The sequence below is a fragment of the Tachyglossus aculeatus genome, chromosome 6 (genome assembly GCF_015852505.1).
Source record: "Tachyglossus aculeatus isolate mTacAcu1 chromosome 6, mTacAcu1.pri, whole genome shotgun sequence".
In the NCBI taxonomy this organism is placed as follows: domain Eukaryota; kingdom Metazoa; phylum Chordata; class Mammalia; order Monotremata; family Tachyglossidae; genus Tachyglossus; species Tachyglossus aculeatus.
Window position 1 is genome coordinate 37,093,780 of NC_052071.1, and position 18,068 is coordinate 37,111,847.

An 18,068-nucleotide genomic window follows, 5' to 3' on the forward strand; every position below is an offset into this window, starting at 1 on the left:
TAAAAAATATGGAAAAAACAGGAAATGGTGAGTGGTCCCAAACATTTGTGTGAGCCAACTGAATACAATATATATTGAATACCCACTCTTGAGAGGACGTGAGGGTGTAACAAAGAACAAGGTCAGGTCTCTTGGGAACTTTACAATTCAATTGATCACATGTGCTTTCCCATCAAAAGGCAAAGTACAGGTGTGTAAAATCTGGAGGTTTGCCATGCAGTAATTAATACTGGAAGCATCCAGGAGGCCACATCACTTGGCATGGCATATTTATTACTTTATTTATTTATTTATTTTACTTGTACATATCTATCCTATTTATTTTATTTTGTTGGTATGTTTGGTTTTGTTCTCTGTCTCCCCCTTTTAGACTGTGAGCCCACTGTTGGGTAAGGACTGTCTCTATGTGTTGCCAATTTGTACTTCCCAAGTGCTTAGTACAGTGCTCTGCACATAGTAAGCGCTCAATAAATACGATTGATGATGATGCCCTCGGCGTGCTCGGCCACAGGAATTTAACCAACAGCGACAGCAGGTGTCTGCAAATACCACTGGTCTTCATTCATTAGATGTTTGTATATATTTATACATGTATTAGATGTATATATGTCTGTACATATTTATGTATATATGTATTAGATGTATATATGTTTGTACATATTACCCTATTTTTTATTCTACTTGTACATATCTATTCTATTTATTTTATTTTGTTAGGATGTTTGGTTTTGTTCTCTGTCTCCCCCTTTTAGACTGTGAGCCCACTGTTGGGTAAGGACTGTCTCTATATGTTGCCAACTTGGACTTGCCAAGCGCTTAGTCCAGTGCTCTGCACACAGTAAGCGCTCAATAAATACGATTGATTGATTGATTAGAGAAGCAGGATGGCTCAGTGGAAAAGAGCACAGGCTTTGGAGCCAGAAGGTCATGGGTTCAAATCCCAGCTCTGCCAATTGTCAGCTGGGTGACTTTGGGCAAGTCACTTCACTTCTCTGGGCCTCAGTTACCTCAATCTGTAAAATGGGGATTAAGACTGTGAGCCCCCCGTGGGACAACCTGATCACCTTGTAACCTCCCCAGTGCTTGGCACATAGTAAGTGCTTAATAAATGCCATCATTATTATTATTCATTCTTTCACCCTGGCTCTGTCACCAAGCCCTTTCCCACCCTATTTTTAGATATCGAGTGCAGTAGAGCACAGGCCTGAGTCAGGAGGTCATGTGTTCAAATTCCGGCTCCACCACTTGTCTGCTTTGTGACCTTGGGCAAGTCATTTCAGTTCTCAGTGCCTCAGTTACCTCATCTGAAAAAACGGGGCTTGAGACTGAGAGCCCCACACAGGCCAGGGACTGTGTCCAACCCAATTTGCTTGTATCCACCTCAGCGCTTAGTACAGTGACTGGTACACAGTAAGCACTTAAATACCATAATTATAGGCCTAGTGTCTAATTCATCTAGTTTTTTTTAACACCCACCCCCCCCAAACCGCTAATATAGTGCCCTATTACTTCATCAGGTCTAATATATTTGCCTCCAAATTGCACTTCAGACTATAAGAAAATCAATCAATCGTATTTATTGAGCACTTACTGTGTGCAGAGCACTGTACTAAGCGCTTGGGAAGTACAAGTTGGCAACACATAGAGACGGTCCCTACCCAACAGTGGGCTCACAGTCTAGAATGTAGAAAATGTAACCCACAATACAACTGTGTTTTCAAGAAACATATGACCTTTTACTCAGGAGTTGTGTTCTTGCAAAACCCCGCCTTACGGAAAACTCGTGTAGTATTCACATTTGCCACAGTGAACCAACTGTTTTTTTCAAACACTGGTGCCCTAAATCCGAATAAGGTTATGTTGTTGGACAAACATTCCCTAATTCCCAAACAGTGTCCCAGCCAAAATAGTGAAGCACCCTTTGGCAGAACTCTGTGTATAGGAACATATGTAATTTACTGCTACTAAGTGCTAAAGATCAGTGCAATGGAGTGACTAGAACTGGACAAAGGGATGTATAAAACTTAACTGTTAACTGGACAAATTTAAGCTAAGAATTCCTCCTTCCTTTATTTTACTTGTATATATTCTATTTATTTTTTGTTAACATGTTTTGTTTTGTTCTCTGTCTCCCCCTTCTAGACTGTGAGCCCACTGTTGGGTAGGGACCGTCTCTATATGTTGCCAACTTGTACTTCCCAAGCGCTTAGTACAGTGCTCTGCACACAGTAAGCGCTCAATAAATACGATTGATTCCTGGAGGAGATAGGGTTTGAGTTATTTTGAAGAAGGGAATGGTCATGGTTTGGTGAAGACACGTGGGGAGAACGTTCCATTTAGGCAAATTGTACTTGGGTGGCACACTTAAAGTTGTTATTGTGGAGATTCTATGTGTACATATCTATTCTATTTATTTTATTTTGTTAATATGTTTTGTTTTGTTCTCTGTCTCCCCCTTCTAGACTGTGAGGTAGGGACCGTCTCTATATGTTGCCAACTTGTACTTCCCAAGCACTCAGTAATAATAATAATGGCATTTATTAAGCACTTACTATGTGCAAAGCACTGTTCTAAGCACTGGGGAGGTTACAAGGTGGTCAGATTGTCCCACGGGGGGCTCACAGTCTTCATCCCATTTTCCAGATGAGGGAACTGAGGCCCAGAGAAGTGAAGCGACTTGCCCACAGTCACACAGCTGACAATTGGCAGAGCCGGGATTTGAACCCATGACCTCTGACTCTAAAGCCCGGGCTCCTTCCACCGAGCCACGCTGCTTCTCCGTACAGTGCTCTGCACACAGTAAGTGCTCAAGAAATACGATTGAATGAATGAATGAATGAGAGAATGGGTAATGGGTGGAAGGTTTTCAAACCCATGAATTCGTCTTACTTTAATCTGAACAATCAGAGCGGGGAAGAAGAGAGGGATAGGACGAAAGGGGTAGACAATCTCAGTGACAGAAGAGATACTAGATGGGGTCCAGGAGGGAGGAACAGATGAAGGGAGAAAAGTAGTAAGAGACAACAATAATAAACGAGGTATTGGTTAAGTGCTTACTATGTGCCACGCATTGTATTAAGCACTGGGGCAGACACAGTCTATGCAGAGAAGACACAGTCCCTATGCCACCTGGGGCTCCCAATCATTCATTCAATTGTATTTATTGAGCGCTTACTGTGTGCAGAGCACTGTACTAAGCGCTTGGGAAGTACAAGTTGGCAACATATAGAGACAGTCCCTAACCAACAATGGGCAATCCAATCACCATTTTACAGATGAGGAAACTGAGGCACAGAGAAATTACATGGCTTGCCCAAAGTCACACAGCAGGCAAGCGGCACAGCCCGGATTACCATCCAGGTCCTCTGAGTCCCAGGCCTGTGCTCTTGCTCAGTGGAAAGAGCCCAGGGTTTGGAGTCAGAGGTCATGGGTTCCAATCCCTGCTCCGCCACTTGTCAGCTGGGTGACTTTGGGCAAGTCATTTAACTTCTCTGCGCCTCAGTTACCTCATCTGTCAAATGGGGATTAAGACTGTGAGCCCCCCCGTGGGACAACCTGATCACCTTGTAACCTCCCCAGCATTTAGAACAGTGCTTTGCACATAGTGAGCGCTTGATAAATGCTATCATTATTATTTTTATTTCCATGAGTAAAGGGATCCAGCAATCACCAAAGAAGTCATCAGCCGTGCCCAAATTATTTTCCAAGAAACACTGTCCCAAGTCAGGCCCTGGCCGGATGATTTGTTGTTGCTCTACTATTCTCAGGGACTCCGTGGGGGAAGGAAGGAGTTGGCCTTGCACCAAGCCTATAATGGCAGCTGACCTCGACTGTGGGACGTATCACCACATCCCTTAAAGCCAGACAGACGTTTTGGGGTCCCACTAATGCTTTCGCTTTTCAAATCACCGCTCCAGGTAGCAGGCCACAATGGGTAGAGTAGGAGGGCTAGGGAACATGGTGAAGATTGGCAGGAATGCTAGGGGCAGCAGCAGCTAAAACACCGCCATTCATTCATTCATTCATTCGATCATATTTATTGAGCACTTTCTATGTGCAGAGCATTTGAGCACTTACTGTGTGCAGAGCATTTATTGAGCACTTAATGTGTGCAGAGCACTGTACTAAGTGCTTGGGAAGTACATATAGAGACTCCTCACCCAGGTGAGTGTAGGGACGGTTGTTGCCATCCCCTCCATTCTGCAGGTGAGGAAGTAGCCATGGCAAGTCAGGAACCAAAATCCTCAGTTCCTTCTGATGGAGATCGGTCTACAGCTAGAACAAAGACTTGCTGTTAATTTCTTGGAGGAGATGCTTTAGAAAGGGCCGCAGGCTCAGAGAACTCGAGGTGGGGGGCTCCAATTTACTGGTTTTTCTCCGCAGAAGCCAAATTCCCACTCCCTCCACCTCCAAAATGAACAATTAAGTTTTATACATCCCTTAAGAGCAGACCAGTGAAAACCAGAGGTTTGCAGGCCAGGGACTGCCAATGCCTCTCTAGAAAAACCACTAAACTGCAGCAACTTTATATGGAATTTCAGACACCTCTCAGCCTCAGGGTGTCCATTTTCTACAACTGTATCTTGAAAAAAATGGTCTCCCTTTTCTCCCAAGGTTATGGAGATCAGCATTTGTTGGTACTTTGTGCCAAGCACTGTGGTAGATAGAAGATGATCAGGTTGGACACAGTCCCTGTCCCATATGGGGCTCACAGTCTAACTCTGAGGGTATAGGATTTAATCCCCATTTTACAGATGAAGAAACTGAGGCACAAAGAAATGACTCGCCCAGAGTCACACAGCAGATAAGTGGTGGATCCAGGAGTAGAATCAATCAATCATATTTATTGAGCGCTGTGTGCAGAGCACTGTACTAAGCGCTTGGGAAGTACAAGTCGGCAACATATAGAATCCAGGTCTTTTAACTCCCACCCCCATGATCCTAGACTGTAAGCTAGTTGTGGGCAGGGAATCTGCCTATTTTTGTATTGTACTCTCCCACGTACTTAGTAGAGCTCTGCACAGTCAACTCAAATGCAAATGACTGACTTCCCTTTCCACAAAAAGATGCTCTCAGTGAACAGTAATTCATTTAGTTGTTAATAAAAGGATAACGAAGGCAGAATCGACTATCATAAAGTGAATTTCAAAGCTGGCATTTCAGCTTTCACCGAAGGATATGTTTAAAATCTCACAAGGTACATTTTCAGGTAGACACAAAAAATTACCTGTTGACTTTTCCCCATGGGAAACTGAAGTTTTATAGCCTCTGAATCCTTTATTTGGGGACAGCTGTTGCTGAAGATCTTATATCATTTATAACATTTATTAAGCACATGCTAAATGCTGGGGGGGGTAGACACACTGTTATGAGACTTGACCGAGTCCCCCTCCCTCACAATCTCTATCCCTACTTAACAGATGAAGAAGCACAGATTCAGAGATGTTCAGGGACTTTCCCAAAGTGGCACAGCAGGCCAGTGGCAGAATAGGGCCATGTTCTTCCCACAAGATCATCAGTAAATCCATGTGAAAATGATGATCACAGTGACCACTGTGCTGTGACACTTTGACTAATAATAATGATAATTATGGTGCTCGTTAAGTGCCAACACTCTCTAAGCACTGGGGTAGATACCAGTTAATCAGGTTGGATACAGTCCAATATTCACTCCATCTAATGTTAAAGAATGAGGGTTTTCTAAAGCCCCTGGTACCTGTGCTACCATTTCCACGGCTGTGACCATTTCTGCCAATTTTATGGGCACAAAATGGACTCCGAAAACTGAGGGGTTTATCGTGTTTATTTTTCCTGCCGAAGTGTGAGCTTTTTCAATACATCGCTACAGTATGTGGAGGATAAATTAGTAACAGCGGTGATCTAGATAGGAAAATATTTTTTGGAGCACATGCCATTTTATGAACCAAGCCTAAATTAAGAGCCTGGTACAGGGCAGAAATAAAATCTTGCCACCCCCGTTGACACTGTGGACTCGTTTTATTTTGAACCCACCGATCCAGGTCCAATTTTCAAATGTATTTCTCATCTGAAGCATTCCATTTGTTGCTTGTGCTTTTTTTTAACAATATATTTCTCATCTGAAGCATTCCATTTGTGGCATGTGCTTTTTTAAAATAATACGCTAGCAAATAAGCATAGGACTGTGTATATGGGCAGGGTGATTTTTCACTAATAAAATTTAGCCATGTGCTTAAATATTTTGAAACCACTGGAGCTGTGCTTATTCCATTGTCACTGTCCCAATTTTCAGGTACTTGGTGACCCAAGCAGCAGTGAAGAGCTTGTGGGCAAGAAATATATCTATCAACTCTGCTGAATAGTACTCTCCAAAGCACTTGGTTCAGTGCTCTGCACACAGTAAGCACTCAACAAATGATTATAGTCAATGGTCCATCTTACTCTGAACAAAGTGGAAGGCTTATATAGTGTTTGACTGGACAATAATCTAATTTGTATAAAATTTTTATTTTTCCCCCAACTGCTTTACACATTAATCATCTTAATAATATAATAGTCAATATAGTCATCTTACTCTGAACAAAGTGGAAGGCTTATATAGTGTTTGACTGGACAATAATCTCTTTAATTTGTATAAAATTTTTATTTTTCCCCCAACTGCTTTACACATTACTTAACTCATTTAGTCCCCACAACGTCCTTATGAGGAAGGGAAAAGTAATGCCTTCATTTTGCAGATAGCAAATTGAAGCAACTTGCCCAAAGTCATTCAGCAAGCCAGTGCAACACCTTTTTGTTGCTACTGATCGGGCACACGTCTTGGCCGTTAACCCTGCCTCTTCCTTGAAAGCAGAAGTTAAGATCCATTGGAGAGATTAATTTTCTTGAGAGGATGAATGCACTTTGAAAAGTTTTAGGTTCTCCAAAATGTAGATGGATTTGTAAATGGAGAAGCAGCGTGGCTCGGTGGAAGGAGCCCGGGCTTTAGAGTCAGAGGTCATGGGTTCAAACCCCGGCTCTGCCAATTGTCAGCTGTGTGACTTTGGGCAAGTCACTTCACTTCTCCGGGCCTCAGTTCCCTTATCTGTAAAATGGGGATTAAGACTGTGAGTCCCACGTGGGACAACCTGATTACCTAGTACCCCCTCCAGTGCGTAGAACAGTGCTTGGCACATAGTGCTTAACAAATGCCATCAATCAATCAATCAATCGTATTTATTGAGCGCTTACTGTGTGCAGAGCACTGGACTAAGCGCTTGGGAAGTACAAAGTTGGCAACATATAGAGACAGTCCCTACCCAACAGTGGGCTCACAGTCTAAAAGGGGGAGACAGAGAACAAAACCAAGGATACTAACAAAATAAAATAAATAGAATAGATATGTACAAGTAAAATAAAGAGTAATAAATACGTACAAACATATATCCATATATACAGGTGCATCATTATTACTATTATTAGGTTAGGTGTTAAGCTTTTTGTAAGCCTTTCCAAGGCCAAAGCCTTTGAGAAGCACCATGGCTTAGTGGAAAGAGCTTGGGCCTGAGTGTCACAGGACCTAGGTTTTAATCCTGCTTTGTGACCTCAACTTCACGTCACTTCACTGGACCTCAGTTACCGCATCTGTAACATGGAGATATAAGACTGTGAGCCCCAAGTGGGTCAGGGCCTGTGTCCAGTCTCATTATCTTATCTTGTATCTACCCCAGTACTTAATATAGTGCCTGGCACACACACAGTGCTTAATACCATTTTTTTTTTTTCCTGTCTCTCAGTTCCCTCATCTATACAGGGGGCTTAAGATTGTGAGCCCACTGTAGACTGTAAGCCCACTGTTGGGTAGGGACCGTCTCTATATGTTGCCAACTTGTACTTCCCAAGTGTTTAGTACAGTGCTCTGCACACAGTAAGCGCTCAATAAATATGATTGATTGATTGATTGAGCCCCCCCACCCCCATGTGGGGCAGGGACTGTAACCAAACTGACTACAGTGCTCTGCACACAGTAAGCGTTCAATACGATTGAATGAATATCTTCTATCTACCCCAGTGCTTAGTACAGTGCCTGGCACATAGTAAGCACTTAAATTCCAAGAAAAAAAAACCCTGAAAAATATATTATTGGCAGTTCTACTGTACACAAATTTTAATAAAATGCATTACCATGTGAAGTGATTCAATTAAAAAAAAACCCAACAAAACTCAGAGACTGACCCAGAGAGTTTGAGTGGCAGTTTCCATGTTTTAAGGTAGGGTGGCTAGAGAGGGAGACTTTTTGGGAGAGATGAAAGTAAGTCTCAGAAGAAAGATTTAAAGGAGGTAAGATTATTTCATCCACAAGGCTAAGGGATGCTTTATTCAAGTCTACGGGAGCCACTATCCAGAGGCTTGAGATCACCTATTTTTCATTCAGTCCTGGGGCTGAACTTGCAATGGATGGAATTGTAGTTAGTAATCATTTAGGGTGGGCACAGAATATTGATTCCAAAATTATTATTATTATTATTATTATATTATATATTATTCTTTTATTAGGGTAAAAGAATATTGATTCCAAAATTCTTACTGCTCAGATGCCTTCTGGAGAGGCAGGAGAGAGCGGCAACAAAAAAAAGTGTCCGTGAGGATTTTCTAGGGTCCCTTTTTTCGTTGTGGTCCGATAGCTTGTTTATCAACTCTTATATTGTACTCTCCCAAATGCTTAGTTCAATGTTCTGCACACAGTACGTGCTGAATACAACTGATTGACTGATTCAGCTCCCAGTTTGACCTACTGGCTGCACAGCTAGTTCATTCAATCGTGTTTATTGAGCACTTACTGGGTGCAGATCACTGTACTAAGCGCTTGGAAAGTACAATTTGGTAACAGACAGAGCTAGTGATGCACTATGTGACGCTGACCAAAAGGATGCTTGTCTTTACCTACTATGGGGGGGGAAAAATTAAAAAGCAAGAGTTGGAACACTGGGCTAAGGAGATCCAATGGTACACATACTAAATTAACCAAACACTTCTACGCATCCCTGAGGAGTCCATGTGAGCACATACACATCATTAAAACTGTACTGAAGAGAGTAGATGGTTCCACCCACGTTATCTGCAAACAGGAACTGTTACAGCCATAGCAATAACTCTTCATTGACCTTTTTCACACTTTCCACCATTAAGGATGAAGTAATCAGCCAATGTGTGAAGACATGCCTTTACAGCATAGGTTTTTAAACGTCTGCTGTAGATCAGGACAGATGCCATACTGGGAACATTCAATTCAAAATTCTGTTTCTAACAATGATAACACAGGATGAATATATGAAGCATGTGATGGTTTCTACTGAGAGCTCACCTCCTCCAGGAGGCCTTCCCCAGACTGAGCCCCCTCCTTCCTCTCCCCCTCGTCCCCCTCTCCATTCCCCCGTCTTACCTCCTTCCCTTCCCCACAGCACCTGTATATATGTATATATGTTTGTATATATTTATTACTCTATTCATTTTACATGTACATATATATTCTATTTTATTTTGTTAATATGTTTGGTTTTGTTCTCTGTTTCCCCCCTTCAAGACTGTGAGCCCACTGTTGGGTAGGGACTGTCTCTATATGTTGCCAACTTGTACTTCCCAAGCGCTTAGTACAGTGCTCTGCACACAGTAAGCGCTCAATAAATACGATTGATGATGATGATGTCTCTAGATGTTGCCAACTTGTACTTCCCAAGCGCTTAGTACAGTGCTCTGCACACAGTAAGCGCTCAGTAAATATGATTGATTGATTCTTTGATATCCAGCTTCTAGAAACCCATTACGGACTTCGCATCCATGAATTTACCCCAACCTCTTCTGGAAAAAAACTATACCTTCTGCCAGCACGTCGTCCTGTGGAAATAAATCTCCTTTGTTTTTTTCTCCTGTTTGGATTCTTCTATATTTAAACTTCTTATAGACCCTCCTCCCAGGGTTGAGGGATTTGGTGGAAAACAATTTCAGGTTCACATTCTTTCACGATTCAGTAAACTTCAATAACGTCCTCTCAGCCTTTGTCTTTCCCAGGCACCTTAACTGAAAACTGTTCCATTAGTATGACAGTCGTCCAGCTCTAAATCTTCTTCAGTTTTATTATGTCCTTCCCACAATGGACTGGCACACAGTATTCAAAGTATTCTACCACAATTCTATAAGAACGCACTACTATGCTTTTGTTCTGTTAAAAAATGACTACTGGGATTTAAAGTAAATCAGTGGTTATAAATTTCAAGGAAACCATGAAGTGCTGAAAAAGAGGAATTCTTCCCCTTACTACAGAATGTTTAGATCTGCATGCACAAAATAGGGTTTTTTGTTGGTTTGTTTTTTGGGTTTTTTTTTTAAATGAATCTGGCATGGCCCTGAACTTGCTAATACTTGATTAAGTACCGGGGCTTTGGATGGATAAAGCTAAGAATCAGTGGGCTGGCTTTTTAACTCACTCCAGGAAAAACTATAAGGCCGCATTTCAAAGCTGCTTAAATTTGATTTTTTTTTAACTTATAAAGCCCACTAATAAGTCACCCAGTTCCAGTAATTATAAAAGCCCAAGTAATAAGACAACATACTCATTTAACACAGCTTTTATTATCCTTTTCAAAAACAAAACAAAAAAACCCTGTAATGGCTGAATACAAATGAAATAAAAATCACAGTTTCAAAAAAACCAAAAATCAACCGACTGTCGAAAGGCAGACCAAACTGGTTTACCAAACAGGTTAATGTCAAAAGTTTTAAAAAATAAGCGTAACGACATTCTACGATGCTACATTCCCCAGTCAAGAAAAGGAGAGTTCACATATACAACTAACCGTTAAATGGGGAGAAGTGGCTGAACTTCTGCATACTTCAGAGTAAATTATGCGTGAAAGTTTATTAACTGCATAAACTTCCTGAGTGGCTCCCATGCTGCACTAGGTCTACATGCTTAATAGCATACCAAATACAATAGAGCTTAAAGTAATTTAGCATGGCAGACCTCAAACAATTGCACTTTCAGAATGGCCATTATGTCTGATGGGGGTAAACTCTGGACCACAGGCCTCAATCTCTGTATACTGGTTTTTGCTGAAAAGAGGAATCCATTCGGCTCTTACCAGGTCAAACTGGACGGATGACCAACAATGTACTCGTGGGAGATTGGTTTCGACCCTGGCTCAAAGGCAAGCACCGGTTCTTTTCTGGGCCATTCTACCCCCGCGCTTGCCTGACTGTTCGGTTCGGCCAGAAACCTTCTACGATGGGGGCCGCCGACTCCCTCGGTCTTCTAGCCATCTCATCTCCGTAGAACTTCAGAGTTGCCCGACTCCTCTTCCTAACCCATTCCCAAAGTCCACCAACTAATGGCATTTATCATCCTTCACATACACAGTAGATTTATTTCCGCGTAACTTGGGTTCGAATCCGGGGATTTAGCTAAGATCTGGATTCAAGACCAAGAGGAGTCGGCTGTAAAAGACTCCTATTAACACCACCCGCTGATAAATCCCTTGCAAAACTAAATGTTCCATCTGAAACATCTGTTTTCCTTTCCAAAAGTTTTAAAACTGGGCCTTACATTTACCAATCAATAGCCTGCTTTTCTCTGCGACTCATTTACTAGGGGGAAAGGGGAGACGTTTCCAATAAAGTAAAACAGCAAAAAATGGCAGAAACCTTTCCTGGAAATGACCTGCACATTTCTTTTGAACCAAATGGAAAATTTAACCACCACATCTTAGATAGATGGCAAATGTACTTCAGGAATGTATTTATGGTGATAGCTGAAATACAGTATTTTTTACCAACATCAACACACTACAGTGTTACTGAGAAAACATGTGACATACGATCTACAAACCTATTGCTGGGTTTTCAAAAACATGGAATGCATCATTTTAATCACCCGGAAAGAGAGAGCAAAGAGTAATTACAACAGCACTGCAAGTCTGGGGATTGGATGAACAATCAGTTATGTGGAACCGCTGCCACCAATTCCGATTCTACTTCCAAAATGACGACACGTGGGGAAATTGGTACGGTGACCCAAAATCATTCCAAACACCTAACGGGGGGCAATGTGACAATGCCATTTTTAATGGTTTGATGGTGGTACTGACAGCGTTTCAATCCATAGTTCAATGTGCATGCAGAAAACAACCACATCTCTTCTAAAATTCTGGGAGACAGCAGTGGATTGTCCAATTAGGTAACGCACCTAACATTTATTAGGCAAGTAAATGCCATATGGTTATTTGCCCACCAGTCCTGGATTGCAAACTTCCCTTCTCCCACCTCCCCATCCTCCCACCCCGTCCCACCCCATCACAAAAACCCCACAGCTTATTTCAACAGAGGTGCGCAAATTCGACCTCTTCATTTAAAGAGGCTGGTGGAGGGTTGAGTCCCTTTATTCCATAATGGGACATGGAAACGTGTCAGGTTTAAGACCTGAAAGAATACTGAAAATCAAGGCAAAAAAAAAGAAAAAAAGAAAAAAAAGAAGCACAAGTTCCACAGACAACGGGGTAGACTTGTGCACCCCAAAACAGCACTAAAAACGAGGTAGATAAACAAAAGTAACTGAACTGGACCTAAAGCTGGAGATACTAAAATGATACATTCCATCAGACTGTACAAACCAATCCACACTCAATCCAAAAAAAAAAAAAAATCACAGCAGAAAAGTGCCTTTTAAACTTTCACAGATATTTTGCTGTCAAATTAGTGGGATTCATGCTTGATATAAAATTGGCAAAGGAGGGATGAAAAACAAAACAGCTCGTTGTTATATTACAGTAAATTACCTTAAATACAGATTCAAGACTGCTACAAACATACAAAGTGTTATTTTCAACAGATTTACACTAAATACCTGTTTCATATTCTTAAATGGGATGTCACCTGACTTCACAGACACAGCGGCAGGAACTTCATGGTAAAAAGCTCACAGATACACATGAAGGTACAGTACTAATCATTGGACTTGCACTTTGAGAAGTAAACATGGCATTAAGACAATAGATTATTCTCGCCCAAAATTAACTCTTTTTCCCCCCAATAGGATGGCTCAGGATAACGTCTCACCTCCATTAGTCACAAAATAATCCTAAAAGAAAAGAGAGACATGTGTGTGCATAAATGAAGTAGAAGGCTCATCAGGAAAAAGTGAAAAGCAATTCCTTCATGGACCCTAAGAACTGACTTTAAGAAGCGAGTCACTTGGATATAATAGACTCTTTCCTTTTTTTGGAGAGAGGAATTTTTTTACAAGCTATATTTTTAAGAGTCCTAACGTTTTTGGGGAAAAAAAGTTTCTTGTACCTTAAGAATGAAAACGGCACTGGTATTTCTTTTTAGCAAAATTACGAAATAATGAAAAATCCCTAAGTAGAAAACTATCCAGTATTTACAGTCAAAGTGCCTATAATCTGAAGAAAATTTTTAAAGAATGAAAAAATGATTTAAATAAAAACAACAGTGGTGTGAATAACACTGTTTTCTTCATTTCTGCACAAACTCACTGCTTTTTTAATGTGCGTTTTGTTTTATTCTATATATATATAAAAGTTAACCCACTGCTGTTATCACCATGGAGACAGCAGGACACTATTCAACATCTTCAAACTTCAGAAGACTAAAACTAATTTCCTTTCCAGTAAAAACCTGAAAAGCTTCTAAATATCACAAGGCACTGCAAAAGTCTGCAGGCAAACAAAAATGATGAATTATACGTGAAACAGAGGTGGTAGAGAATGCAGGATGTATGTAAAACAGCCACAAATACTGTAATTGTGCAGGTCTTCCATAGACTTTTTTAGGCTTTAGAACAGTTCTGAAATACTGGAATTGGAAAGGGGGGGGATCTTCAACACGACATGCAGTTATTTTTACTTAGAGATTGCATATCGCAATACAATTACAAAAAAGCCAATTCTTAAACTAAAACCTGGGTCGTTATTTTAAAGAAGCATTCAGGATTCTCGAAAGAGCATTAATGTTGCACATTTGGAAAACATTTCAGCTTTGGCATTCACCATTATAAGGCCCCAATATTACAGCAACTTTTAAATCAATATTTTAGAAGATATTGTTAAGAATCTGTACATAAGCAAGACACTGTAAGAGTTCAATCAAATTCCACATCGGCAAAAAAGAAGAGCAGAGATTGCTACTCATATCCAATGCAGTGCCCAGAATGCAACAAAACCCCCAAACACGATGCTTGTGTACAAAACACAAACAATATTAAGAATGCTTAGAAAGGAGCGGACCCCGCGAAAGGAAACCAGTGGAATTTCTTGGTTACGCAATGAGGCACAATTCCCAGAGGTGCGATTCAGATAAAACCGGAAAAATTGGGGTTACCAAAGTGACTGGTGATCAGCTACCGAAAAGGGAAACACGGGTTTTTAGTGACAAAACTGCACGGGTTCATGAGTATTGAAAACATTTTTATAAGATTTGAAACACCCGGAATGGGAGGTAAATAAGCTGTCTGGTGATCAGTGAAGGCTTACTTTAAAAAAAAGAAAAAAACCAAAAAAACCCCACTCGGATAAAAACTCAGTAAAGTGCAACTTGACAGTGAACTCTCTCAGATTCCAGAGAGGTTGTCGATTCTAAAACAAATCCTTCCTGAAACATAGGACTCTAAGTCATCTACGACGTGACTATATAGTTACAGTGGCACAAACATAAAAGGAAATTATAACCAACAAAAGTAAAATGTAACAATAAAAAGTTGACAACCATTTAAATTAAGACCTCCTGAGGGGACTCTATCTGGATTCAGGACAGAGCGGTCAATCCCACAGCTTTTAGAACCTTGTAAAGCCAGTGTTTCACGTATAAGTCTCACAACCCACAGATGTGTGCCAAGTACATTTTGTGTCGGGCGAATGGATCGATGGAACTCACACTACCAACTGGGGCCGAAAACCTCTCTTTGAGAACACAAGAATCCACAAAATGTGACTCAGACTAGCTGCGGTACATCCCTTGCAAAGACTGCAAGCCAAACACCCTTCAGCTGCTTCAAAAGAATGCCATATGTGTAAGAGAAAACAAGGATAGCTGCCAGCTTTGTGCTGAGCCGCTTCGAATTACGAGAAAATTCTTTTAGCAGCTTCAGCAATTTCAAATTCAAGGAACTGGTACAGTTCTTTGCGATTCCCGCCCACCTACTCACCCTGACTTCGGCTCGGGTCGCACACCCATGGCGATGGGAAGAAAACCGCGATATAAAGTTGGTCCAAACGAAGGCACCGAACGGTGCCTAGGGCAAGTCGGTCGGTCTGCTTTGAAAGCTGAGCTTCAACCCAAGCTCCAGGTCACAACGCGATATATGAAGTCCTGTGTGGCTTGACTGGTTGGAAGGGCTCGTTTGTTCTTGTTTCAGATTCACGAATCGAATAACCGATGAGAAATTTAGAGAAAAGGTATTATCCTGCTGCAAGAGGCAGCAACAGGAGATAAGGGGGGGCTTTAGCAACGCACAGAAAATATCCTGGGGGTTGGGATGCACGAGCCAAGCTTATCAAAGCATTCCGACCAGCATTGAAAAAAATTAAAATCAAGTGTCAAAGGGGATTGGACTCGGAGTGAAAAATCATTCTCAAGTGCAGTGATCTATGTACAAACTGCACATCTCTACAGGTTGATGAGGTGTATCAAATACCACCACACTGGAACAGGGAAAAAAAAAATAAATCAAAGAGTCTAAGCATATCCAGGTGAAGGGAAAATCCCGCAGAACTCAGAAAGGAACATTTACTACCACAGATGACCCTGTAAGAAGATTTGCTATCACCCAATCCAACTCATTTGGGACCAGGGGTAGGATTCTGCACCGGAGCTGCTGGAAATGCCTGAATATTCATCCCAGGCTGGAATGATCCCACAGGTTGAGCAGGAATAACAACGGACTGTTGTGCGGTTCCTGAAATTCCTACCCACTGAACTGGATAACCTGTCCCCCCCATTGCATTGTACTGACACGCATGTGGCACTCCGTAAGACGATAACGCGCCAGGAAATGACGGAAGTGGTAATCCTTGAGGCAACGCAGCTGGGACCGTTCCACGGATCTGGGAAAGAGATGAAATCCACGTCGAGGTGTAGCCCACTGTCGATGAAGTACTCTAACAAGAAAACCCACAGAGAGGCCGGTTACTTTACTTTCATCATATTTAGACTAACATTCGTTTTTTTAAAAAAATGGCATTGATTAAGCGCTTACTATGTGCACTGTTCTAAGTGCTGGGGAGGCTACAAAGTGATCAGGTTGTCCCATGGGGGGCTCACAGTCAATCCCCATTTTGCAGATGAGGTAACAGGCACAGAGAAGTGACTCGCCCAAAGTCACACAGCTGACAACTGGCGGAGCCGGGATTTGAACCCATGACCACTGACTCCAAAGCCTTTGCTCTTTCCACTGAGCCACGCTGCTTTTTCCTACCTTGCTTTCATTCTCTTCCTCCTTCACCCCAGTATAACTCTAGTTGCGTCTTCCCTTCTCCTTCCCCTACTTGTCGCTTCGTGCCCTACTACTGTCCCTTCATATACCACCTAAAACTCACATCTCCCCAGGTGAGGCATAATATTTAGCCACTACGGTATTTATTTGTTAAGCAACAGTTACTAAGAGCAATGCACAGTGCTAAGCTTTATAAGGTTCACACAAGATGATCACGTCAGAGAGACCCTGACCCATACAGGGCACACAGAGGGCAGGTTTTTACCGATGAAGAAACTCTGGCACATATAATAATAATAATAATGGCATTTATTAAGCGCTTACTATGTACAAAGCACTGTTCTAAGTGCTGGGGAGATTACAAGGTGATCAGGTTGCCCACGGGGGGCTCACAATAATAATAATAATAATTTTGGTATTTGTTAAGTGCTTACTATGTGCAAAGCACTGTTCTAAGCGCTGGGGAGGATACAAGGTGATCAGGTTGCCCCATGTGGGGCTCACAATCTTAATCCCCATTTTACAGATGAGGTAACGGAGGCAGCCAAGTTGTGACTTGCCCAAAGTCACACAAGTGCTCAAGAAATACGACTGAATGAATGAGTGGGAGGCCCCTCATCTGTCTCCCCGCCCAAAGGGCCAAGATAAAACCCATCCTTCAATCTTAATCCCCATTTTACAGATGAGGTAACTGAGGCACAGAGAAGTGACTTGCCCGAGGTCACACAGTAGGTAGAACAATGGGTGAGCTTCTGGACAGGTGCAGTCTTCACCCACATTAGCCAGCTGCAGACAGAACCTGGGTCCCTCAATTCCCAGGCCCCAGCTCTTTCCACTTCCCCTGGACAGGAGAAGAGTCACAACAGTAGGGATTGGGAATACTTAACCATGCCTCTAGAACAGGTCAAGGAAGTCCCGATAAGGGAAAGATGAACGGAAATATCCTCGTGCTGGCCTTTGTTGCTTTTGAGGATCTAGTAAGCTCTTCATTCATTCATTCAATCGTATTTATTGAGCGCTTACTGTGTGTAGAGCACTGTACTAAGCACTTGGGAAGTACAAGTTGGCAACATATAGAGACGGTCCCTACTCAACAGGGGGCTCACAGTCTAGAAGATAATACGGGCATTTATTAAACACTATGTGCAAAGCCCTGTTCTAAGTGCTGGGGAGGTTACAAGGTGATCAGGTGGTCCCACAGGGGGCTCACAGTCTTAATCCCCATTTTCCAGATGAGGGAACTGAGGCACAGAGAAGTTAACTGACTTGTCCAAAGTCACACGGCTGACAAGTGGAGCTGGGACTTGAACCCATGACCTGTGACTCCAAAGCCCGGGCTCTTGCCACTGAGCCGTGCTGCTTCTCTGCTTCTCCACAGGACAGGTGGGGAATTAGACCAGTAGGAGCTCACAATCTAAAAACTGGGGTAGACATAATCAAAATTGCACATGATCCCTGTCCTAAACGAGGTGCAATAACTAAGTTGGTTGCCTTTCAATTTTTCTGATCTGTGAGAATTCTGCTATTTGAAGCACTGGAATATCAGGAGAAATAGTAGAAACAGTAGACAATGTAGAAACAACAGCCAAAAATCCCTACTCTTAACAGGGGG

At 42.0% G+C, this 18,068-nt stretch overlaps 1 protein-coding gene across 1 annotated transcript in view; it reads right to left on the reverse strand.

The window, feature by feature from the left end:
• Positions 1-10,567: 10,567 nt before the first annotated feature.
• The window catches only part of WNK3 (WNK lysine deficient protein kinase 3), a 99,310-nt gene continuing 91,809 nt past the window's right edge, over positions 10,568-18,068 (reverse strand). Inside the window, exon 24 of the mRNA XM_038748279.1 lies at positions 10,568-16,121. Coding sequence (XP_038604207.1) covers positions 15,801-16,121 — 321 coding nt within the window. The 3' untranslated portion in view covers positions 10,568-15,800. The remainder of the gene's footprint in view (positions 16,122-18,068) is intronic.